General features: G+C 35.7%; 1 protein-coding gene across 8 annotated transcripts in view; it reads left to right on the top strand.

The window, feature by feature from the left end:
* The window catches only part of CSNK1G3 (casein kinase 1 gamma 3), a gene marked incomplete at both ends in the record, with an annotated part of 61,179 nt that extends 39,460 nt beyond the window's left edge, over positions 1 to 21,719 (top strand). For 3 of the 8 annotated variants that reach the window (XM_084252218.1, XM_084252219.1, XM_084252224.1), the window contains 4 exons: positions 1,179 to 1,274; positions 11,340 to 11,446; positions 11,984 to 12,007; positions 21,665 to 21,719. In XM_084252218.1, coding sequence (XP_084108344.1) covers positions 1,179 to 1,274; positions 11,340 to 11,446; positions 11,984 to 12,007; positions 21,665 to 21,719 — 282 coding nt within the window. The remainder of the gene's footprint in view (positions 1 to 1,178; positions 1,275 to 11,339; positions 11,447 to 11,983; positions 12,008 to 21,664) is intronic. The other 5 variants (XM_084252221.1, XM_084252222.1, XM_084252223.1 and 2 more) reach the window with 3 other exon arrangements.
* Positions 21,720 to 26,103: the final 4,384 nt, after the last annotated feature.

The following is a 26,103-nucleotide window of genomic DNA, read 5'->3' on the forward strand; positions in this document are numbered from 1 at the left end:
TTGAATTTAATATCCCTTCTCCCAAATTACTGCTCTGGCCATTGATTGATATGTTTGGGTTCCCTGTAGATGAGTATACTTAGCACTTCATTATCAGATTGTCTTCATGGTAAGAAAGAAAGGAGCACTGAAGAGTTTAGAACAAATGGAATTGTGGTAAGGAGCTATCACTTGGAGTTGGAATCCCTGTTAGATCACTTGCTACTTCTGTGATGTTTAGGGAAGTATTTAACATCTCTGTCTTCAACAGTGAAATGAGAATATTACCTATCTCAAATAAGAAAACACATATAAAATAGCTAATGCAAAGCCAAATGTAATAGAAATTGAAGTAATGTATTCCTCGCCTTTCTTTTTACTTGTGGTATGTACATTTTTCTGAATCCTAGGAAAGTGACTCCTGTTAAGCAACTATTCCTATTTCTGTTTGGAGGGTCTCATTAATTTTTGGTTGTTGCTGTGTAGATAATCAAGGCATCTAAAAACATGAAGACTTACTAGCGTATTTCTTGGAGGTGGGTTCTTTAATTTAAAGTAGGTAAGAAGAACTCAAGGAAGCAGAGATTCATGGGTGTAGGGTTATCACTCAAACGAAGTCTTGTTTGTCATTTCCTCATAGTATTCTGTATAGCCCTTCTCACGCTTCTGATGACTTTTCTGTTTCTCCTGTTATCCTCATAGTCAGAAACAGGGCACTAGCGAAAGAGAAAAGTTTTCTAGGATCCCAAGTACAGCTATTTGAGGACTATCCTCTTGCTGCAGGTAGTTGCTCATAAGAAAACCAGTGGTCCGGGACCTCTACTGTTTTTCATTGATTAGAAATTAGTTTCATCAATTATTTGTAGTGCTTTCTTGGGCACTCTGTTTTCACCTTCCTAGTTCTTTGTTAACTTGCCATTAATAAAGTTACAGGGCAAATCTGTGATATATCTAAAGTCCTTTCACTTTAAAAATTCTATGATACAGTTTTATTTTTAAATTTTGTCACTACATAATTGTAGCAGTTTAACTAAAATCTCCACTTTCAATATACAAAGATAACTGCATCTGTGATTCAGAATAGTAAGGGTATTTAAAATTCCTTTTATACGTTTGTTTTCTATATTATGAGGATGAGATGTTTAACATATTGGGTTTTTCTTCTTCCATGCATGCCACATGCATTAAATAAATGGCAGTCGGCAGACCACAGGGCAGCTTGGGACTCCCAGCAGGCAAATCCCCACCATTTGAGAGCTCACCTTGCAGCAGACAGACATGGTGGCTCGGTACAGGTATTTTCTGATTTTTGCATGAGTGATTATTTCCCAAATTTATACAACTAACCCTTTTTTGGAACTCATGGCATGATTCATATCTTAATGAAAAACTTACTGCTGAATTCTCCATAATTCTATTCCTTTGTATTTAACAAAAAAACCAAAATTAACATGGTCTAGAAAGACCAACAGGGATACTAAGATTTTGCCTATGTTCATTTTTGCGAGTGTTTGCAACAATAATTAATTAAGCAAGTCATACAACAAGTTAGAAAAGCAAAGTGTATTACCTGAAATATGTGTTAAATTTGATTTTCCAGTAATAGGCTCATTTTTTTTTAATGCTTTAAGTAATAGAACATTTTTATATCTTTCCCTTTTGGTGGTTTTTTTGCCTCCTTCAAACTTACGTCAACTAAGTAGATATTTAAATTTTCATCTTTACTACTCAGAATGCATTTCTGAGTAATAGGTCCAATAAGTATGACCTTAATTTTTATAATGGTATATTTTGTTTTATATGCAGAATATATTAAGTATAGAAAGAAACTAATTTCAAGAAAAAATTTTTTAACGTATTTCCCTCAATTTTATGGGTATTTACAAAGATTTAATGCTGTCCCTTTTTTTGTTTCCTTTCCCCCTTTTCTACTTAGAGATAGCTACTGTATTCTGCCCTCCTACGCCTCCCACATTTAGTCTTTTATGTGTATTATAGAAATAGGACAAGATTACTGAGTCTTTGTTTTATAATGTTAATGTAAGGTAATTTAAATGCTGGTTTAAAGTTGCTGAGATGATGAGTGTTATCTCAATTTAAAATCTTACAAGTTTATATCTTACACTGTTTTTTAATTTTTCCACCACATGTTTCTCATGAACAATTTTCCTTTTTTTTTTTTTTGGCCAAATTTGCATTTTTCTGTGTGTGTGTGTGTGTGTGTGTGTGTGTGTGTGTGTGTGGTGTGTTTAATTTACTGAATCTGTACTCTAGATTTTGTTCTAAATCTTAGATTCTTGTATTTTATTCACCATTACATTTTAGAGGTAATTTAAATTTTATAGCTAATTACTTTTATAGAACACTGTAGTTTATGGAAATTTCTGTAATGTCTTACAGAAGTATTCAGATAGTTCTATAAAATTCTAGGGTGAGGGACTCAAAAGCAAGAGTGTTTGCATTGTAAACTGCTTAATGAATCTAATCCATATTATTGGAAAACTTAATTGAATAGATTGTATTTAATTGCACAACACATGTATCTGTATACTTTACATCTTTTTAAGTATTTTGTATTTTTATTGCAAGTACCTTGCTTATCTCTCAGGGAAATGTACAACATCTAAGGCACTATTAGAAAGCTTTTCTACTATTTCTATTTCATTACCACAAATGTATTTTCTTAGTTGCCTCTTACTCTCTGGGATTTTCAGAGGTGGCTCATGGGATCTCTTTGGACTATCAAAGGGTGGATGAGTTTGCTTATTGGCTCATTACTTCAATTCTTTGTTCTTTTATTTTTTTCACAGGCTTTCTAAGAGCTGTTTTAACTTTGCTTGTATGTTGTTTTCTCTTAAAACTTTTCTGCCTGTTGACTATAAAGACTACATATATCTTCATTCCTAATAATACATGATTGGTTTTACTTACTAGAATTCTAGTAACACATAGGTAAAATGCAATTTTCCTTGACTTCCTGAATAAGTTTTCTAACATTAACTGACCTGGTGTGATGGAGGTTAAGCTAGTTTGACAGTCATGAAAATTTATTAACAGCCTAAGTATGATCATGCTTGAATCTTGTCCCATCCTGAAATATTGAGTCATTTATAATCTATATTCTACCCAATTTCAAAATTTGAAAAGTTATAACACTGATATAATTGAACTAATGAAATTGTAGTTTAAAATAATAATTATGAGGAAAGAAATGTGCGTAAAGTCTAAGCTGATATGACTGTGGCACTAATTGAATACCATATTTGATTTTGACTGAAGGGAACCATTGTGTATCATTCTCATTGTCTGATGAAATGGAGAGATTGAGAGAAAAAAGCCTTTTACTAATATTGACTAGGAAAAGAATTTGCTATGAGATACTTTATGCAATGGTCATTAAGGTATCTGTTGGACCAAGTTTGAATCCTTGACTTTGCAGGAGATGTGAAGATTTTATATGGCAAATAAAAATTGATCCTCAATAAATATTAAGGAAATACCATTAAATAATTCCTCAGGAAATACATTGCCGTAATAAGTACATAGGTAATCTGGTAATTAAATACGGTACAAATTTATGATATTCACAAGCAGGATCAGCTTTACAGGGGGCCACTTTGGGGCCATGGCATTCACCCTCATCTGTCTTCACACTCTTTCATGGAATTGATAATTGCTTTTCATTTGGCATTCAAAGAAGTCCAGGCTGTTTCCAGTTGATATACAAGGTGAAATCTTTTAGCATTTACACCTACGGAAAGTTTCGCAGATAATTGTTATTTCAGATGTGGTTTTAATAGAAAATGTATAGTAGAGTCTAAATTTCTCATTTTTCCAGAATTACTATGTTTGTTACAAGTCAGATATATAGGTTACAAGTTGATTTCATTGTGGTTGAAAGCATAAGTTCTGGAGTCAGATCTGGATTCAAATTCTGTGTCCTAGATTTTTCATCAGTAAAGTGGAGATACTAATGATAACTTCAATCTCAGAGCTTTATGTGATAATATAATTTATTTTTTTTAATATTCAAAATAGAGGTTAGGTCTTAGAAAGTAATGAATAATGATTTATTGCATTTGCACATTAAGAAAACTGACTTATTTACACCTGTCTCTGGGAAGTGAAGTGTGGAGGCACAGCCGAAAGAAAGCATTGTCAAATGGAAGTGTCCTACTTTTATTCTCCCTTTAGTGAAATCATGTTAATACAATACCTAAAAGGATACACTTAGACGTTTCATAAACTTTTCCCACTCATGAGACTAAGAATAATATTCATGTATCTAAACATTTTATTTTGAATCTATCTTGTCTTGTGTGTGTTTTGGCATGGCCTGAGTGGAAATCCCCCCTAGAATTGTTGGTATTAAACATGGCTGAGAAACATAGCCCAGTGACTTTCAACTTCTTAACCATTTACTCTTTGACAAATATATAGTGCTACCTACCAGACGCTAGGCATTGTGTGGGGTTTTTGAATGAATGCAAAAATAACAGTGATATGGTGTCTTTCCCCATCGAACTTTATGTCTTTGGGGGAGGCTAATAAACGGTGTGTAATAAGTGGAGAAAAATACAAGATGTTCTGAGACTCTATGTGGGAAGAAGCACCTAACCTGGGTTTAGTGGGTTAAAATCTCCTGAACGAGTTGTCTGTTTTTTCACATTTGAAAGTGAAGAATCAATAGGAGTTAGCAGTTGAAGAAGGTAGAAGGGGTCGAGAGAGGAATGTACCAGGCAGAGAGAACATGCTTAAGGTTGTGGAGCAGAGAGACACGAGGAACTGAGTACAATTCAGGCAAGGAGTTGTGTGTTGAGAACTTGACTGAGAGGGAGGAGGAGGCACATCACAAAGGTCCTGACATGTCTTGTTATTACATTGGGTAGAGAGAAGCCTTTGGGTAGAGAGAATTTAATTGGTAGGAAACTCACTTGATTAGTGTTGTCTGAAAATTGTTTTTGCTAGAAATTAGATTGAAGGGAAACAAGTCTGAGGTGGAAGCACAGCTATCAAAAGTATACCTGAGGACGAATGATAGGCAGTGAGATGAAGGAAATGAAAGGACTTAAAAGGTAATTAACAGGTAGATTTTAGTTGGGTATGGTGGCTGAGAGGAAAGACACTTTCCTCTTAATTTGTTTCTGCCTTGCAAGTCAGGATTATTTTTATATTTTTATTTTTAAGTTCAATAATTATATTGAAATATATTTATTTTTATACGTTCCTCATGTCTCTCTGCTCCACAACCTTAAGCGTGTTCTCTCTTCCTGGTACATTCCTCTCTCGACCCCTTCTCCCTTCTTCAACTGCTAACCTATTGATTCTTCACTTTCAAATGTGAAAAAACAGACCTCTCGTTCAGGAGATTTTAACCCACTAAACCCAGGTAAGGTGCTTGCTCCCACATAGATTCTCACAGCATCTTTAAAACCTAACTTAGTTTTTAAAATATACCACTGGCAGCAGATAGTGGTAACCTCTTTTCCATTGTCGCAGTGCCTTATTCTCTGGCAAAACTCCATTGAGCTGAGCTTTAACTGAAAGCTTGATCCTATGAAGCTGAGAGGTGATTGCACACAGAGGAAGGAAGACAAGTGTTAAGGACACTACTGAAAAACTATTGTTACTTGTTATGGGATAACTCCTGATGGCTTTGAAATCTCCTGTAACTGTGCAGCCTTTGGCTTTGTCTAAGGAATGATGTGAAACAGTGTGAGGGAAAAGGGCAGAATCACAAATGGGGCGGTGTGTTACACAGCGAGGCATAGTTGATGAAAGGGAAAGAACAGCTTTCATTTTTGTAATAAGCAGCCTGAGGTTTTTTTTAGTCATTACAATTTAAGAATATTAATACAATTAATGATAACAGAAGAATAATCAGACATGTGCCTTAAAATCAGACATGTGCCTTAAAATGGTAAGAAAACAAAGGTAAGTTAAAAGTCAGAGGAGTGTGGAGGGGTCCAGGGGACTGTGATGGAGAATGCTGGGTGCCTTGATGATGTGGGTGTGGTGTGGGAACATCTATAGAGGTGTGAGTCTGTACTTCTGAGTCATATACAGTGCCATAAACCAATGTTACCTTAAACTGTTACCTTACAGTGCCATAAACCAATGTTACCTTAAGAAATGATAGATGCTGTATCTCAGTTCCCTACTATGTTAATTGGTAATGCTAACTTTTTAAAAATATTTCAAGTAATTTCAGTTTTCCCTATCAAATCTTTGAAAATACAGAGCAACTAATATGAAAAAAATTAAGTAATTGTCACAGTCATATCTTTCTGGTCATAGTTTTCTGGGGCACAGAAATCTGCAAAAGAGCAGCTTTGGAAAGAGAGTAGTTTCATTCCTGTCTTACCTAGTAATTTCCTGCTCATCTCCTTTAGTGCATCCTTTTTCCAGTTGTCATTCAGGTAATCAGCATTACAAGTTTATTTTGATCTATTTTACAGTAACATTTACAATAATACCTCAGAAAGCTGGGGTACTCAAAGAACACTCTTTTTAATACTTCTGTAAGTGAAAATCAGATTAAAAATCCACTTTGGTTTATCTTTGTTGAAAGTGAATGAGACCGTCGGAATATCTTCAGGTCATGAGCTGGGATATCAAGAATAGCAATGATAACTCTAGCTTACAGTTTTTATACTATTTAAGAAAGTTGATTTCATACTGTACATGTGATCCCTAGCACAGATCCAGTGAACTCTGGAAACTTAACTGTATCTCATATATTGGTGTGCTCTCATATAGATGACCTTCAGGAAAAGCTGAGTGCATAAATAAAATGTTTTAGTATTTCTAATATTAAGATAGAGCTATGGTTAGCTTATATATCTAGCCTCTGTTGAGGCCTTGGAAACATGCTTATAAAAACTCACACAGAAATTAGGATGATAATAGTATGACTCATCTGTGTGAATTCATTCTATTTGAATATATATATTAATTGGCCTTCAAATTATTGACTACAAAATTACCATGTGTTACTTTTGTTAATATTCAAAAGTCTGTGAGAATGATTTCTTTGGGCATTTGTTTGGACAGACACTGATATATCTCTCACACTTAGCTGCAGGCTTTTCCCACACTCTCTTCTTAAACTCTGGTAATACTAAGAGTAAACTATAGTCTGGTTGCCATTTTTTTTTTTAACCATTTAAAGTAAGAATTGCACCAAGTTCCTTATCAAAGTGAGACCATAGGAGAAAATTTCTTTGAAAACAACAGTAAAACCCCCTTTCAAACACCTGACTGACTTTTGGAAATGTCAAACCTCAAAGCATCTGTCATTTTAAAATACATTTGTATTAAGGAAGTCAAGTGGTGAATACATATTTCAGAGACTCTTATGTTCTGGCTCATTTAATTCTAATAATGTCACCTAAATAAATCATCTTTAGACTATGGCTTATCAAAATAGTTTGTATACATTTACGTGATTGATTATTGATTTAGGTTTCTAGGAATATAATAACCCATTACTTACAACATTATGTCTTTGTTTCTTCTTTGTAAAACCCCTTGCAAAAAGACCACTGGTTTTAATGCGATGATAGACTGTCTAGTCACTGGTGTTAAGTAGGCCAAGTTTATGGGAGAACTCTTTACTACATTGATTCTATTACAACCCTGGGATTTTGGCTTTTACTCAGAAGGTTAGGAAACTAGGAAAGCCCAAGAAGTTTATATTAACAAATTGCATAAAGGGAGATGTTATTTCCTTCTAGATTGTTTTTGGTCAACCAGGTAGAATGGGATTTGAAACATTTTAGTAAAAATAAAGTTCATTAATGTTAGTATGCGTGTGAACTGAAATAAATCAAATTATTTAATAAGCATACACACGCAGTTTCTGTTGCTGAAAATTTGGAGTATGTGGGTTTTAAATTTTTAATTGTTGCTTAAAGTAAGGGAGGACATACTCAGAAAGCTGTCTATAATTTGAGGGGGTCCCTCCAACTATCTAGGACCATCGAAGAAAACAAAGGAAAAAAAAGTTGAATATTTTGTCGAGGGAAGAGCAATGGAATTTGTTCAGTGAGCTCTTTTGATTATCCGCTGTGTGTGAGGCACTCAGCTAGGTAAAGGTGGTAGAGAATACAGTAGTATAAGATAAGAGATCTGTTCGCTAGCTCCTTTCCAATTCACATAGGGGCACGGACATTTAAAAATTAAGAATAAAGAACCAAATATGTTAAATAATTATTTTGAAATGTTTTCAGAAAGAGGGAGAAATAAGAGGGGGGAAAATACAGAACTTAACAGACTAGCAGAAAGCAGGAAGCCCCATGCCCCTGAAGCACAGAGGCACGCTTAAGTGGGGTAGCCGTCTGCCTGGGTGGTTTCTCAAGATGATCAAAGTAGGTTTGTTTTCAGCTAAAGGCACAGATGCACTTTCCATTTCTAGTACTTGTTCCAGGAGGCTAGAGGAAGCTGAACTTGAATAATGCTTGAATTAAGCCAGATATATTGATTGATTTCCAGTTACTTTCCTTTGGAAACACTGTGAGGTGTGCTAGTTATTGTCTAACTAATTGAGTGGTTAATCTCAGAGTCTGTCCTTGTAGCTGGTAGTATACACCACCATCATGGGTAGGACTGAGTACTCATGATGGCCACCATGTATTGCGCTCTTACTATATGCCTGTCATGGTGCTTCACATATCGATTTCTTTTCATCCTCATGTTGCCTTGTTAAATAGATACTACTGTTTCTCATTCTGTAGTTGGGAACACTGAGCTTTAGCAAGAAAAGGTCACATAGGGTCTGCTAGGGTCACAGAGCTGCTAAGTATAGAATTAGGTTTTCAATCTAGACCCACTTACTCTAAAGCCATCAGTTTGTGGCAAGTGATACAAAATTATAGGAAGATTAGGACTGAGCAAAGACCATCAAATATATTTTCTGGAAATTTTTAAATTTTTGGTAACTTTTTTTTTTTTTAAAGTTTTTTTTTTTTTTTTTTTTTTTTTATAGAGGCATGCTTTATTTATTTGTTTGCTGGTTTGTTTGTTTGTTTTGTTTTTATACATGCACTGGGTACAGTCAGAAGCGCGGGAGGGTGAGAGAATTCACCAGAGCCAGAGCGGGGAGCAGAGCAGGCAGAAGGACTGAAGTACACTGCTGAGGGGAGCAGCGGGCGGCAGGAGAGGTCTGCGCGCCATGTGGGACCCTCCTCTGGTGGTCGGGGAGCAGCCGGGGATCGAACCGGCGCTGCAGAGGCCGCGCGCAGTTTCGCAACCCAGCGCTCAACCGCTGCGCCACCGGGGAGGCCCAAATTTTTGGTAACTTTTAAAAGAACTCTTTTTTTAATACTGAGTCCCCTATTTATTTATTTATTTATTTATTTATACATACATGCATGCATACATACATACATACATACAAGCACTGGGTACAGCCAGAAGCGCGGGAGGGTGAGAGAATTCATCAGAGCCAGAGTGGGGAACAGAACAGGCAGACTGACTGAAATACACTGCTGAGGGGAGCAGCGGCCTGCAGGAGAGGTCTGTCGCGACATGTGGGACCCTCGCCGAGAGCCTGGGATTGAACCGGCACTGCAGAGGCTGCGGGCAGCTTCGCAGCCCAGCGCTCAACCGCTGTGCCACCAGGGGAGGCCCTTAAAAGAACTCTTTTAGAGTTCTGATCTAGGAACAGAGAACAGATTATGAGGTATTGATGAAACCAGGATGACAGAGGGTTGATCATCACGGGGCAGGGGTGTTTCATTATACTATTCTATCTACTTTGTTTGTGTGTGATATTTTCCATGATAAAAACTAAAAGAACATGTTAAAAAAATAAGTGAATGGAAAACTGTTAAAAAAATGTGTCATCAACCCTCCATAAAACTCATAAAGGACTGAGTTTGGAAAGCTTGCAGTTTGACTAGCACGTGGAGATTTCGGGAGAACGTACAGAGATGCCAGAAAGAGTGGTGCCTTTAGGGACATAGGGAGTTCTGTCCCTTTCCCCATACATTGCCCTGTGCCGCTTTTCCATCTGGCTGTCCCTGAGTTCCCTTTAGAATAAAACAGTGATCTAGTTAAAAAAGTGGTAAGTTAAGATTTGTTTTTAAAGAATAAAGTTTAGGGAATGTGAGTAATAAGACAGTAAGGTCATTTTCTAGGACCAAGAGAATTTAGGTGGTTTGGGAGTTTTGTAACAGTTTTTCTTTTTGTATTATTTTAGGATTTCATTCATTCATGCATGCATTTATTTACTTCAGGTATTTATTGAGTGCCTGTTCTGTGCTAGGTAGAGTGGAGAGGTATAGCAAGGGGACAACACAGGGTTCTTGCAATAATGGAGGATCAAGAAATAAACGGAAAAACATCAACATAGATAAATGCAAGTAACTCTTCTAATAACGAGTTAAAAGTAGAGTATATTGTGAAAGCATGTCTGGAAGTGTTAGATTGTGGGAAAGAAAGGGCCTGTTTTAGAAATGTTCCTTGAGAATCTGAAAGATAAGAAGTAGCCTACCAGTAGAAAGAGAATTCTAGGCAATGAGAATAGATAAATGCAAAGGCCTTAAGGTGGGAATGAGCTTGACAAACGGATGGAAGCTGGTGAGTAAAGGGAAAAGTGGTATGCAATCAGAGAAGAAGGCAAGGTTCAGATCTTTTGGGGCTTTGTAAATTAGGGTAAAGAGTATTGATCTTTATTGTAAATGCAATAGGATGTCAACACTTGAGTTAATTTACATCTTAAAAAGAATAACATGCTTGTTGTGTGGACAATTCATTAATGGGGAGTGGGGGACAAGTACAAGCAAAAGACCACTTATAGGTTTCTGCTCTTATTACAGAACTGAAGTCCTGTCCTAGTCATGGGAATGCTGATGAGATTTGTGATATAAATTGGGTGATGAATTAGATGTTTCAGTAAATGTGAAATGTCAGAATGACTCCTGAATTTGAGGCTTGAACAATTGGGTGAACAATTGGACACTTCAGTGAATCGAAATGAAATTTCAGATTGAAGTGAAAATCCTTTGGAAGGAGCAGTATTGAGGTTTGCAAGTGAAGTAATTCATGATGTAGCAAGGTGCCAAAGGCGATGGGCACACCAGAGGGAGCTCATGGAGAGAGAAGTTTTGGAGTTAGCTTTAAAAATCAGAGGGAAGGTGAGAGAGTACAAAAATTTCAAAATGAAAAAGAAGTTAAAACAAATATTGGATGATCTTATCTTTAACAGAAAGCTAGATTTCTTACTGTATTCAGTTATGAACAACTACATACTAATTGTTTTGTGTTCTGCATAATAATGTTCTAATTTAAATACTTAACATTAATGATGCTTATCACCTGTTACTTTGTGTATGTGTAATTTTTATTTTCTTTGGCAGGTTGTAAGTTCTACAAATGGAGAGTTAAACACAGATGACCCTACTGCAGGACGTTCTAATGCACCCATCACAGCCCCTACTGAAGTAGAAGTGATGGATGAAACCAAGTACGCATTCATTTTCTTCTTTTAGTAACTTATTGTTCTTAAACTATGCATGATTGAGATTTATAGTCTTGTATAATTACTTCAAGAATTTTTAAATCAAGAAATAGGTGCATGGAAAATGATATGTTTAATTATTTTAATCACTAAATTTATGGTAATAATATAAATACAGTCATTTAAGAACTATGCCCAAATTTTTATTTAGATTTCTATATTTTTAGCTTATTGTTTTTAGAGAGTTGATGCGTGAAAGTTATTATTACCATACATGTTCATTTTTTCTGTAAGAATAAGGATAAATATTTATAAGTTTTATATATACTGCATGCATTAATATCCTTTTCAAATTTGTGTTTTGTGAGTGTAAATTATAATAATGATGCTTGGAAGAAATTAAGCATGAAAAACAATGTGATAATTTCATTTTGGGCTGTTGCTGATGATCTCTCTCTTTCTCTCTCTCTTTCTCTGTGTGTGTGTGTGTGTCTCTCTCTCTTTACTTATCTCTATCTCATTTTTTTTTGTGTGTGTATATAGCTGCCAGAAAGTGTTGAACATGTGGTGAGTTTTTAAGTGTAGACAGGCAGAAATAGCTCCATTGACTGTAATTTCAAAGATTCTGCATTTTTTAAAAAACAAGCTCTTCAGTATAGAAATTATAATTGGTAAAAGTTGTTCAAAAGTACTTGATATCATTTACATTAGCCCTGAAAAGTGACAATTAATTTTTGGAGGAGCTCTTTTGCCTGCTGCAACTTTTTTGCTTTAAGTGACTTAGATTTGGGCACACTTGTTAATCACGTAGATGAGACACCAACCCTGCTTGTGCTTGTGCATTTCTTTTGTAATGCAGATGCTTTATTTGCTCTTTTACATAGAAAGACAGTTTTTAATTTAATCTTTCTTATTTCCTGTTTGTAGTTATTAAAAACACATAGCAGACCCCCAGCCCCACCCAGTGGTATAACTAAAACAGTGTTTCATTGACTGATTCATTGTCTGTGAATATGTGCTAAGTTTCATGATAAACTGTAGTGTAGTACGGAAAATTCTAAGTTTCCATTGCTAAGTTTCATGATAAACTGTAGTGTAGTATGGAAAATTCTTTTATATTTTTATTTTATATATTTTTTACATCATTTTTCATTTTTGCACAATGTATGCATTTTCATTTTGGTTATAGTCCCCATACAGTTCCCACCCCCCCCCCCCTTGTTTTGATCCTACTCCCTCCTCCCCCACCCTGTAGTGTGTCTCTGGTTTATAGTTGCCTGTTGATTTTGATTTTTACTGTATTATAATTGGGTTTTTTTCCTGGTCCCTTATTTAGGTTTTCTAAATTCCTGCTATGAGTGAGACCATCCGGTATTTTTCTTTTTCAAACAACTTCTGTTAATATAGATTTTACAAAACATTGTGTCCCTGTTTAGAAGAACAAATTTATTCTCAACATTTGCCTTTTGTGGAAATGCTGCATTTTAAATTCTCTCAGTTTCAGTACAAATTTTGAGTCATCCTTTGAGTGAATAAAGAAACTTGGATTAGATAGTAAATTTTGGAACATTTATTCATAATCAAAAGCTACCCTACATAATTTCCAAAATGGTTGCAAGATGAAGAAACTTTTTTTAATTTTTTATTTTCTGACATCATTGTTAACGTTTGTACAGTATTTGATTTCCGCCTCAGGTGTAGTTCCCTTCATACCACCATATCACCTGTGAACTGTCACCATAGTCCCTTGCTCTCCCCTCCCCTCTTGCCACCCCCTCTCATCCCTCTCCTGCTGTTTCCCTCAGGTCTGTAGTGCCTGCAAGTTTTTTTCTTTTTCCTGACCCTTCGTTCGATTTTCCTCTGTTCCATCTCTAAGTGAAACCATCGGGTATTTTTTTTCTTTCTCATTTATTTCAGTAGCATAATCCCTTCCACCTCCATCCATGTTGCTGCAAATGTTATCTTTTTTGATCACTTGAGTAGTAGTCTATTGTGTATATCATACCACATCTTCTTGATCCCTGTATCTGTTTTTGGGTTGTTTAGGTTGTTTCCATATCTTAGCTATTATAAATAGTGCTGCAGTAAATATGGAGTGCAAGTTTCCTTTTGAATTAATGTTTTGTGTCCTTTGGTTAGATTCCTAGAAGTGGAATCACTAGGTTATATGTCCATAGTGATTGGACCAGTTTGCATTCCCACCAGCAGTGTAAGAGGGTTCTTTTTTCTTGACATCCGCACCTGCATTTGTTGTTTCCAGTTTTTTTTTAATATAGACCATTTTCACCAGTGTGAGTTGGAATCTACTTGCGGTTTTGATTTGCATTTTCCTGATTATAAGTGATGTTGAACCTCTTTTTTTTTTTTTTTTCAGATATCTGTTGGCCATTTGCATTTCCTATTTGGAAAAGTATCTTTTTAGATCTGCCTGTTTTTTAACTTAGTTGCTTTCTTTGTTTTTGTTGAGTTGTATAAACACTGTAGATCTTTGATATCAGTTCCTTATCAATTATATGGAGTACAGACATATTCTTCCATTCAGTAGGGTGTCTCTTTGCTTTAGTTACTGTCTTTTGCTGTACAGAGCTATTTAGTTTTATGTAGTCCCAGCTGTTTATCTTTTCCTTCATTTTCCTTGTTTCTGGAGATGAGTCTTCAAAGATGTTTCTGAGGTGTATGTCATAGAGTGTTTTGCCTATATTTTCTTTTATATATTTTGTGGTTTCAAGTTTTATTCATTTTGAGTTGGTTTTTGTGTATGGTCTAAGGTAGTAGTCTAGTTTCATTCCTTAGCATGTAGTGGTCCAGTTTTCCCAGCACTATTTATTGAAGAGACTATCATTGTTCCCGTACATATTCTTTGCTCCTTTGTCATGGATTAGTTGACCATATATGTGTGGTTTTATTTCTGGGTTCTCAATTCCATTTGCCTGTGTGTCTGTTTTTATTCCACTACCATGCTGTTTTAATTACATGGCTTGTAGACCTACTTTCAACTAAATCTGTTACATCTTCCTAGTTATTCATTCAACAGTTACCTTGTTTGGATCTCAAAAATACCTGATATTGTTTGAACCATTAAAAAGATTAAGCACCAGCAGGAAAAATTTCAGTTGTAGTAGGATATGACAAATACTATGAAAAAGGTATTTAAGAAGCCCTGTTAAAATTTGTAAAGAAAAAACCAGATTATTCATTGATCGGATGATCAAAGAATGCTTTATAGAGGTAGCTTTGGAGAATGGCATAGTAATTTAGTTGAAATGATGAAAGAGGAGATGTAGGTGATGAAAGAGGAGAAAAAAGAAAGTGGTGGGAAGGTTATTCCTGAATAAAAGATTCTCCGTGTCCTAGGGTGTCACGCCCTGTCTCCTGGTGCAGCACCATGTCCTTCATACCTCTCTAAGTCTTGTCCCTGCCTGTCTCTCACCTCATTTTCCATTCTGAATCCTGTATACCATTAGTTCTTTAAGTTTGCCTTTGATATGTTATTTTCTTTGTCTTCTACTTTTTGAAACCTCTTGAATTTCTTGAAAAGAGATTTTTCATCTTCAGATCACCCTCGTGCCTGAAACAATGCATCTCAATAAATTATTACTGAAGAATTGCCTAAATAATCAATTACAGCCATAATATGGGCTACTAGTTGACAATATTAACAAATGAAATTGAATGTATTATGGTAAGTGAAAGAAGCCAGGTAAAAGCCACCTACTGTATGATTCCATTTAAATGAAATGTCCAGATTAAGCAAATATATAGACAGAAAATAGATTAGTAATTGCCTAGGGCAGGACAGAGGAGGAGCATGGATATAGTAGGTGATGTGGTTTCTTCACGGGGTGACGAAAATGTTTTGAGACTAGATACTGGTGCTGACTTACAAAGCTCTTTAAATATGTAAATCTAGTAAAGTTTTACTTTAAAAGGGTGTATTTTATGACTCATGAATAATATATATCTTAATAAAACAGTTATTAAAAAAATGAATAGATAGCAGTTCTGACTGCAGAAAAGCTTTACTCCATTTGGGATACAAAAATCCCCACAACTTTCCTAAGTACTTCACCAGTTAAAAAAACTGATACTCTTTTTTTAACACATAAAATTTTGTCTTTCCTTTTATTCTGACATTTATTCTAACATTCCTATTAGTTCATTGTTACATTCTTCACATCTTTGTTGGTCTGTGATTGGAAGTGTGAACATGACTTCGTTCTCTCCATTGCGTCTTAGCTGCTCTTCTGCTGCATTAAGGGTAGCTAGAATTCTCTTTCAGAATTGCCTTTCCAGTTTCCTCTCTATCTTCTTACCTGACATTGGTGGAGCTCCCTCTTACCTTGCCCTGTTAGTAGAATGAATTGTCCAGAGGACAGTGTAGAGTCTTCACGTTACTGAAGTAGTAACTCACGAGGATAATTCTTTGATTCCTGTATGGTGGAAAATGTTCTGTTCCCCTGGGTATAAAGTGTCTCCTTTATTAGTCATGAGAATTTGCTTACTTTTTACTGCATTGAGGAAAAAAAAAAATTGAACACGAGTGATATGAATGCTAGCACTTTTTTCATTCCAGAAATTTAGGAGAACAAAGTTTTGTTTAGTTATTTAGTTTTCAAGTAGTATGAAATCATCTCTTTTCCCTTTCCAACTTTTATTGAACACTTACTGTTCAGTAATATGATTGTTAGGAGGAAAAGCCAAGACCCTTATGTTCTGTTAGAGAAGATTTTAAGTATACCAGTGCCATTTACACAGCAGTTCTCTGCCTTGACTTCACATTACAATCACCCAAGGAATCTAAAAAAATATACCGACACTTAGTTGGTCTGTCATGGGTTCTGGTTATCAGTATTTTTAGTTTTAGTAAGTGTCTAGGGTAATTTCTAAGGAGTAACTAAGGTGGGCACTCAATGGTCTAATACAGGGGATAGAATTTGCACATTGGGATGGAATATAGCATTACTGGAGTTCAGAGACTGGACTCTGAACTTTCAGCAGGGGTGATCCACAATAAGGATACCGTTGCCCTAGTTCTGAAAGGTTAGTAAGACTAGTCAAGAAAGTTGGCCAGAGCGAGTCAGACGAGAGGTTAGATGACAATGCAAAGAAAGGATGGGGAAGGTTTGAAGAATACCCCATGTGGGAATAGAGTATGTGAATATGAGTGGGCACTGAGAGAGCTGACTGAATGCTCCTATCTTTCTCAGTACAGGGTAGTGAGTTTGTGTTTTATGCCAAAAATCAGTGTAATCATGAGCCTGGGGAAAATTAATTGACAGCTTAAATCATTTCCTGGGGTTTATTAAATTGCAGAAAATCATTAACAAAATACAAATTGTTTCTCTCTCTGAAGCTAGATAGAGAATTTATATTTGGGGTAAGTAGTCTAGAAATTAAACCCTTGCTTAGAAAATATTTTAAGAGGACAATCTTGGGCCATTCATTTAATTTCTACTACATGTTCAGGACTTTGATAGTCTCTGGAACTATAAAGATAAGTAAAGCATATTTCTTCAAGAGGTCAGTCAGTGAGGAGGGTAGAGGCATAAACATTATTGTACGGTGATAAAGACTGTATAACTGTCTTCTGAGAGAGGTTAAACAGATTTTAGGTTTAAGGAATCGCATGACCGAAGAGACATAGATGTGAAAGACCATGTGGTGTGATATAGGAACAGCACATAGATTTTCGCCTGTTTTCCTCCTTTCCTTTCCCTCTCTTCCTCCTTCCCATGCTATGGATTGCCTGGGGTGGAAGCCTAATAGAGGACAAGCGTATAATGGAAATAGGTTGGAACCAACCTGTTGGTTGAATTTAGATGATGGAGAAACATTGCTGAGACTTAAGAGGAAAAGGGTTTGGCCGTCTGTATGATGGCAGTTTGAATGGCAGATTGGAGAGGTGCGTGATTGAGCTGGGAAGTCAATTATAAGGCTCAGGAATGGTGGAGACAGGTTGAAAAGTTCTGAAGTCAGCATGAAAGAACATGGAAATTTCGAAAGTCATTTGAGAACTAAGGCTCTCAGCGTATGTGGATGAATGGGAGGACATTGGAGAGGAGGCTGGGTCTGCAGATTCATGAGGAATCCTCATTGGAATAGTTATGATGGTCTTTTTTTCTCATTTGAATTCTGCTTGCTTAATTACACACGTGTTCATCTAGAAACCAGGAGATCTAGAGATTTGAAATTATATTTCAGGCAGTAGTTTTCAGGGGGAAATCATTTGTCTCAGATTTACAGGTTATATGTCATGAAAGATTTTTTTTCTCTATAGTCACCAAGTCAAATAGAAATGGTTAGGTTCTAGAGTCTTCTAGTGGATAGAGTCAGACAGGTGCCAAAGATGAACCAGTGGAAGGAATAGATAAGAACTTTAAGTCCAGACAAAGAAACTTGCTTCTGTTTCTATGGGTTTTTTGTGAGAAGGAAGCATAGGACAAAGACCCAGAAAGACGAGCTAAATTCTAGATGAAAGAGAAAGGTACAGGGGAAATGGTGCTGCCGTTCACTAGCAAAGGCTTGGCCCTTACCAGGTACATTTTCTGCATGGTTCTGGATTTTGATTCATGTCTTGGTAACTACCTGTATGACCATAGAGTTAACCAAAAATAGGACTTGGCATTTGTTCCCAAAGACTTTAAGAGGAGAGATGTGGTTTCAAAGCTTTTAGGCTCACCACCAAATGGTCACATCAGAAGCACTGATGTGTGAGAGGATATTGGCTTTCAGGAACTACGTAAGGGATGATCAAGAAAGAGCCAAGAAAAAGTAAAATATTGATTTAATGTCAGGTGATTGATTTAATGTCAATGTAAATGCCTGGTGAGCTTAATCAGTTTCCCCAAAGTGGTTGTCTGTAGCCTGGACTTGAAGAGACCCCAAATGAGGTGTGAAGTAATGTAAATGTAGCCGCTGAGCAGCAGGGAGAGAAAATACATTTTAAAATTTTGAAGGTATGGATAATTTTCTAAAACTAGATAATCTGTTGGAAAAAAATATTTACATCGTCTGTGAGAATGTTTACTCCCCTTTCAACTATACTATTTTAAAATTACACTGTCTCTCTTTGTGTATCACCTGCACTCATGGTGTGTTCTCAGTGTCTCCAGTGCTCAGCTTGTCACATCCAGGACAAGGGTTTACTGGGCATGAAGAAGCAGGAATGTGACCTAGAGAGAGAACATGACCATTTAGAGAGCAGTGCTTCTTGGGAGTCAGATTTTTTAAAGATTCTGATACATGCTCCTTTTTTTCCAACAAAACTTTCACAGGTACTAAAATCTGCATTTTACTAGTTTACTAAGGTTTGTGGCCTGTGGGCTAGAACTCAAGCTTTAGAATTTTTGCTGGGTTCTTGCTAGGAGTTAGTGGCATATATAAGGCCTATCATTTATTTTTTTTCCTTTATTTTTTTTTTTTTTTTATTTATACAAGAACCGGGGTACAGGCCAGATGTGCAGGAGGGTGAGAGGATTCACCAGAGATAGAGCAGGGAACAGAACAGGCGGAGTGACCGAAATACACTGCTGAAGGGAGCAGCGGGCGAGACAGGAGAGGTCTGCCGCACCATGTGGGTTGCTGTGAGGTCTGTGGGGATCGAACCGGCACTGCAGAGGCTGCGGACAGCTTCACAGTACTGCGCTCAACCGTCTGAGACACCAGGGTGGCCCTCATTTATTAAAATATTAGATGAATTCCAGCCTCGTGTGCATGTGGTATGTGGGTCACCCCTTATGAAGTTTATATTCATAAACTAAAATGTAGATTATAAGTAAAAAAATAAAATACATTCAGATAGTGCTAAGTAGTCAGAGGGGGCGGAAAAGGTGACTTGACAGTAATGGTATGGGAACAACAGTGTTTTATGTTCAGGGACAGGAGACAGTTGGTTAGAAACCTAATTAATTGTTTTGGTAATCACTTATTTTAAGAAATCATCTACAAGGTTACATATTTCCTTTTGCTGTAAGTATATCATTGAGAGCACTTTTGTTTCTGCGCTAACAGGATGTGCTCACATTACATAAACCAATGCTGCCCTCTGGTGGTAGTAGGTTTAAGATGATGACAGCTTTGGTAAATTTATTAAAAGTATGTACTCTAGTCAGTGGGATTTATTTTTGAAAAACTTGATTTTTTAGATTGTCTTTGAATTTAAAAGGCCTCTATAATTATAATTCATTAAAAATCTTATTTAGTCTCATTAACATTTAGAGTGGCTTTCTGTATTCAAAATAAAAAATCAAGGAAAGATTACCTAAGAAATGGGAACTCAGCTCTCAGAACTGAAAGCAGCAAAATGATACTGGAATACTAAATTGAACAAAGTGAAATGCTAATGCAAGTGTGGAAATCTGGGACTGGAATTTGTTCACAAAAACAAATTGCATTAAAATCTCCATTCCAGAAGACATATATATATATATATATATATATATATATATATATATATACCTTAAAAAAACTTTTCAGTAGAAAATTTTATGAAATTGTACTTTTTAATTAAAAAATAGGAATGGTGATCATTATTAATAGAACTTTATATTAAACAATGACTAAGTTTACAGTGAATATGTCTATTTCTAAATCTGATCTTCTAAATACTTGGTCTTCTTTTTTCCCTAAGTACAATTTTTAAGTGTTTTGTTTTTTACAATATGGACATTTCATAACTTTCTTCCTAGGTCTAGGCACAACAGACCTCTCCTGTCTCTCCTGCTGCTCCCGTCAGCAGTGTATTTCAGTAGATACACCTGTTCTGCTCCCCACTTTGCAGTGAATCCTCTCACCCTCTGCACCTCTAGCCTATACCCCATTTCTTATAGGCATAAATAAATAAATCTTTTTTTTAAAAAAAGATATAAAACATATCTAATAATGACTTTATTTTCCATTTTTTTTTTTTGCCAGGTAAGATAGTTAAAACTATGTGGTTTCTATTATGCTTTGCTTGAAGATGTTGAATTAATATCCCTTTATAAAGATGAACTGATAAGAGTTACAGGGACATCTCTATAAGGTCACATGTCTAAGCTCTGAGTCGATAGCTTTTTGTTGATGGAATCACCATGTATATAAGTTTGTCTTCTGTTACAAAATATGATTTCCACATTTACATGCATACATACACACTGGACTTCAGTGGAAAAAATACCCAACAGTGCCTCTCTACACGTGGTGCTTATAATCTTGATATTCTTGACTTTGTTTTAAGTGTGTAAGGGAAAAAGCTGAACCTTTATTTGGTGGGATGCCAAACTTTTAGAATGTGTGTGTTGTGTTGCTCATCAGCAATTTTTATTTGACTTTCAGTTCATACCAGCCTCAGCATTGCTCTAAATTGCATCTGCTCATTACTGGGCAAATTCACTGCAAGAAAAACTAGTTCTTTTAGGGACTGGACTATATCTAGTCTTTTTTTTTCCACCCTGGGAATAAAATCAATATATACTTCATAGTCAGGCAATCCTGAATCAGGTTTTAATTGTAAAACTGAATCACCTTGACTGTGCTATTTGAAATGGTGAGCATAATCAGTTAACACTTTTTAATTCTTTAAGGGTTAAAGGTGGTCAAGCTTATGTTATTTTAATAAAGGTAAAATTAGAGTAAAAAATAACAAGCTTATTGATCTTGAACCCCCAAAGAATTAAAAAGTGTTAATTGACATTCTTATCCTATCTCAAATATTTTTTTCTTTTCCATTTTGTAGATATGATGGGAATTGTTTGTTGGGAAGTAGATTTTGAATTTCTCTTTTTGTTTTTTGCAAATCAACCTAATTCTTGATGAAAATTAAATCCTCATTATTAGGACCACTATTACTTTTTTAACAGCTACTCCAGCAATCATACCTAACTATCAGGAGGAAAGGAGAGAATGCCTGAGATCAACTATAAAAAGCATGGCACAACCAGAGATTAAGTATCTAAAATAAAATATGATGGGTCAGTTAGGATGCAGAGCTCCATAGCTTCTCAAAGAGACTTGGTGCAAAAGTAGCTTCTTTTAACATTGCATAGAATGTCTTGCTCTTCCTAAAAGGCATGTTGATGACAAAATAGTAATAACTCTGTCATAGTTTCACTAATATGAATGCTTCACTGGCATGTTCACTGTTTATCTTGCACTAGCCTGTTGCTTCTTAATATCATAAATTCAGCCTTACTTTGCGACATTTTAGTGCTTTTGTAATAAAAGGAGTGTTTTCTCCACTTGCAGGTGCTGCTGTTTTTTCAAACGAAGGAAAAGGAAAACCATACAGCGCCACAAATGACTCTGGAAGCGGACAGATCACGGGGAGTTACTTATGTGTCCATCTGCTGTCTTGTGATTAAAATCATCTCTGTAGTGACCACAAAGATTTTCAAGGACTCACTCTTAGAAACAAACATGTCATACTTTCATACTTCATTTTGTGGTTGTCTTACATTCATATTTTTTTTTTCTAATTTACCTTTGATGGAAGCTTTAAAAGTTTGACAAAACATGAGTACTTTGCCCATCAGTGAATGGAATGGACCAATGAGGTGGTATTGATGAATACGTTCTATAGAACATTTTTCAGAAGCTCTCCTCCTGTTGTAGAAAGCAGTACAGTATCTCAAATGCCAGCCAGTTATATGCCAATTTGGTTTTTTATAACTTCCGTAAGAGCATACTCAAATAGGAATTTTCTCCCTGATGGATTACAAAAAAGAATGCAGAATTGCCCAGGTATTTAAACGAAGTTATAAGTTCATTTTTTGTGTGACATCAGCATTGATTTTAGTGTTAATGATGGTACTGCTATTCACGAATCATATTAACATTCTCTCTGTGAAATCATGGTACAATCGCTGCCCAGAGGTACTGAGGAAAAAGCGCTATGGGTTTGGCAGATGGTTGGTCGTGATAAAACAAATCACAAGTGGTGAGGAAATAAGAGCTCCGCCTTTGTTACACCCCATGTGAAGTATAGTGTTGCCGCAGTGGCAAAAGTGTTTATTTTTAAAAATGCAAAATATTTGTATAATGTAACTTTATGCTTCCAGATAATAATGTATGTTAGACAGCAAGAAATGAATACTTTGAGGAATGAGATATGTTGGAATTTTTCTTTTCTCTTTTTTAAATACACTAAGGAGAGGACATAAATGTGAATCTCATTGCAATGTGTAAGTTGAAGTCTTATCAGATCCCACTGAAACCTACCACAGAATGATTACATTCTCCTGGAAGCAGAAGACTTTGGATGTGCCATGCAATGAAGTCTGTTTATTATTTGCTCTTTGATAAAAAAAAGAAAAAAAGGACCCCTTCCCTGCTCCCCAGCAATAAAACCTGGGTTCACTATTGCCCTTTGTGCCCATTAGTTTCTTGTATTCAACTTGGCTGGTTCTCTTAGAATCTTCCTACTTTTTAGCATTATTTTGATGATTGATGATTGGAAACTGTTTTGGAGAGGATGGGTTAGGTGCTTTGCCTCCATAGTCTTTCGAAGTGCCTGCATATGAACAAAGTAACGGTTCTGTCAAAAAGGAAACCCATTCCAATTTTCCAGTATGCTTTGTTTTAAGCTGTGCAAACACAGGCGTACTTCTGTAACATTCTGCTAGCCAGAATTTCCCAGAAGTGTTAAAAGAAAGACTGGCTAGAAAGATAATTTTGTTGTTGAGATCTCATATACACCTTTCATGTATAAACTCGTTACTTATGCCTTCCATGCAGACCCTTCTTTGTCTTTTAAGTGGGTGCCCTGGACATGCTTATTTATTTTTATTGTCTCAAGGTAACATTTAAAATGTGTAATTAAAGTAAATAAATTTACATTTTGACTTCATTATTCCACTTACAGGGATTTAATTGTACTTTGTAATTTATTTTCTTATTAGCCAAAAGTTCACTGCATTTTTTTTTTAATTCGGCACCCATATGAATACCGCAAATCAGGACATTGTTTTTCACGGTTACTTTGGATCCTGAATGGTCTTTTTCAGTTCTTGATTTAAAAAACTTGCGCTCATTTGCTGTATAATTTGGTCAACAGTTTCCATTCTATCTATTGGTATACTGTCATCATGTCTTAAACTACAGGAGTTACAAGCTGAGTTTTTATTTTTGTTTGCTTTGAGCAAGGTAGATGGATGTTTTGGCCATTATAATGTGAAACCACTTCTTTCTTTACAGTATTTGACCAAATTTGTGTGTCTATGATGTTTGTAAATACATGCGATATCTGTATTTCTTATCATAAGCCTATTTAGTTTTATTCTCAGTAGGGTTTTTTGCACTGTACAGTGTTTATATGATCTGAACTCCTTATACATAAGAAGGTGTGTATATTAATCCAATTATGGACTTAAAATATTTTAAAAGTATAAATACCCTTATTTGCTGCAAAGACCAGTGTGTAGACATTTGCTTTTTAGCAATATTTTTAAGTGCTCCATTTTAATGCCAAGGAATAAGTCTTTTGGCAACACAAACTGGTCAATAATAGGTAATGCAGGTATGTTCAGGTTAAGCCAACAATGTTTTGCATTTCTATGCTTCTGTTCTGTCGACACTAATGAAGTCAACGTTGCCTGAATGTCTGGATATTGAAACACATCCCTGTTTAAAAGTATGTAACTGAAAAAGAAATAAAAAATAAAGGTAGTTTTTTTAAACTTGCTCTTTCCCCTTTCCTCTAATGATGGGTAAAATTATGTCACTCGCTAAGGTAGGAATTTTTCAAATTCGTTCACTTAGTTTAGTATATGTGAGAAGCAGAGCTAAAGGAATATGCTTTTGTTTTCTGTTTCTGTTGTTAGCTTTATTGGAAAACGCTAAGCTGTCTTAACAAGGGTAAAAAAAAAATCTTTTATAGTTCTCTGAGCAACTAATAGATCAGTTAATTAGAACTAATACCACTAATAAACTAAGAGAAATGAACAATCATTTTATTACTTTTTAAAAATGAAGTTGTATTGTTATTTTCACAGAAGTGAGACATTCTTAATCCATTTGTAAAGAACAACTTCAAAATCAGTACAGATGGAGATCTGTGATAGTATCTTATGGTTTACTTTTGTGCTAAGTGCTTGAAGGGGTTTCCCAGTGGTTTGAATGGTTCTCTCTGAGAGATGCTACAGCAAGATAAGGTGGAGCAGTGTAGACTAAGCCCAGAACAATGAGTCCTTTTAACACCAGCATCTAGAAACAATAGAAAAATCTAAACAGAAAATGGTTAGAAGGCCCTTTCTAGAAAAATCTACAGGTTTAATCTGAATGATTGCATAATTGCAGTATTTAGCACCCTTTGAATTTTAGGTGATAGGAATCTAACTGAAGCCAAAGGGGTGAACATTAACACATTTAGCTGATATGACTGGCTTCGGACACCCTTGATCCTGGTGCAAAGTTAGGAATCTATCTGTGTGTATCTATTTCGCTTTCTACCCTGTTTTCTTTGTTAGGGAGATTTTTCATTTATGATGATAAAGTGTATGCCCAACAGCTTCAGACTTCTACTCTATTATATGAGTAGCCTCAACAAAAGCAAAGGGCAGCAGATAAAATAAAGCATAAAGGCAAATCCAGTACTCAGAAAATATTACTAACTTATTAATATTGAGACTTTATAAATCTAAAGGTACTGTAAGAAATCATGTATTTGTATGAGTACATTTGAAAAAGCTTTGAACTCAAGTAAAATGGAGTTTCTAAGTAACCTTTTTGAAGTGCTTTTGTTTTTTGTTTAGCATTCAAGGTTTTGGTGATAGAATTGGATTAATGAATAAAAAGTTGAATTTTCTGTTGGAGTAGAAGTAAATGAAATTATAAAGCTTTGCTGATGTTCAGGATTACTACTTTCTTCTCTGTCCAGTTGTAATGCAGACCTGCCTGTTATTTTCTTAGGAAATTTACTTCATAAGAGTACATGGATCATAACCAAAGAAAGGACTACATGTAGAAGTATTATCAGGTAATATTGCCAGGATATAAACCGATTTTGTTAGAAGTACTGTTCATGGTGATGTTTAACATACTATGATTTTATTTAGATGTGAAAAAGAAACTCCTGCACTACTCTAGAGTAGAGGTTGGCAAATGTTTTGGTAAAGCTTATGGTTTATGGGCCAGAGGCAAAATTGGGGCTTTTGTACATTTATGTAATGAGAAGGAAACAAATTTCCATTTTTTTTTATATGATTATTTATACATACAAGAGCTGGGGTACAGGCCAGAGATGCAGGGGATGAGAGGATTCACCAGAGACAGAATGGAGAACAATAGGCAGACGGACCAAAGTACACTGCTGAGGGGGGCAGCGGGCGGGTCAGGAGAGGTCTGCTGTGCCATGTGGGTTTCTCCCTGGCCAGGCGGAGATCGAACTCATGCTGCAGAGGCTGCGGATTGCTTCATAGTGCAGTGCTTAACCCCTTGCGCCATCAGGGAGGCCCTCCATTAGTTTTTTATTCAAAATACATGTTAGCACTTGAGTGCTAATATGGTAAGCACTGAAATCTTTTGCAAATCTTGCAAATCTCTTGCAAATGTTTCTATTGTGCTTTTCTGTAATGTGATTTTACATATTTTGTCTTACAAATGCCTTCACACAACTAGCTACTACTATGTACTTTGTCAATCCTCCAGTGTATGATTTTAATTGAGCATATTTATCATTTGGAAGGTAT

Source organism: Talpa europaea (assembly GCF_964194135.1).
Source record: "Talpa europaea genome assembly, chromosome: 13".
In the NCBI taxonomy this organism is placed as follows: domain Eukaryota; kingdom Metazoa; phylum Chordata; class Mammalia; order Eulipotyphla; family Talpidae; genus Talpa; species Talpa europaea.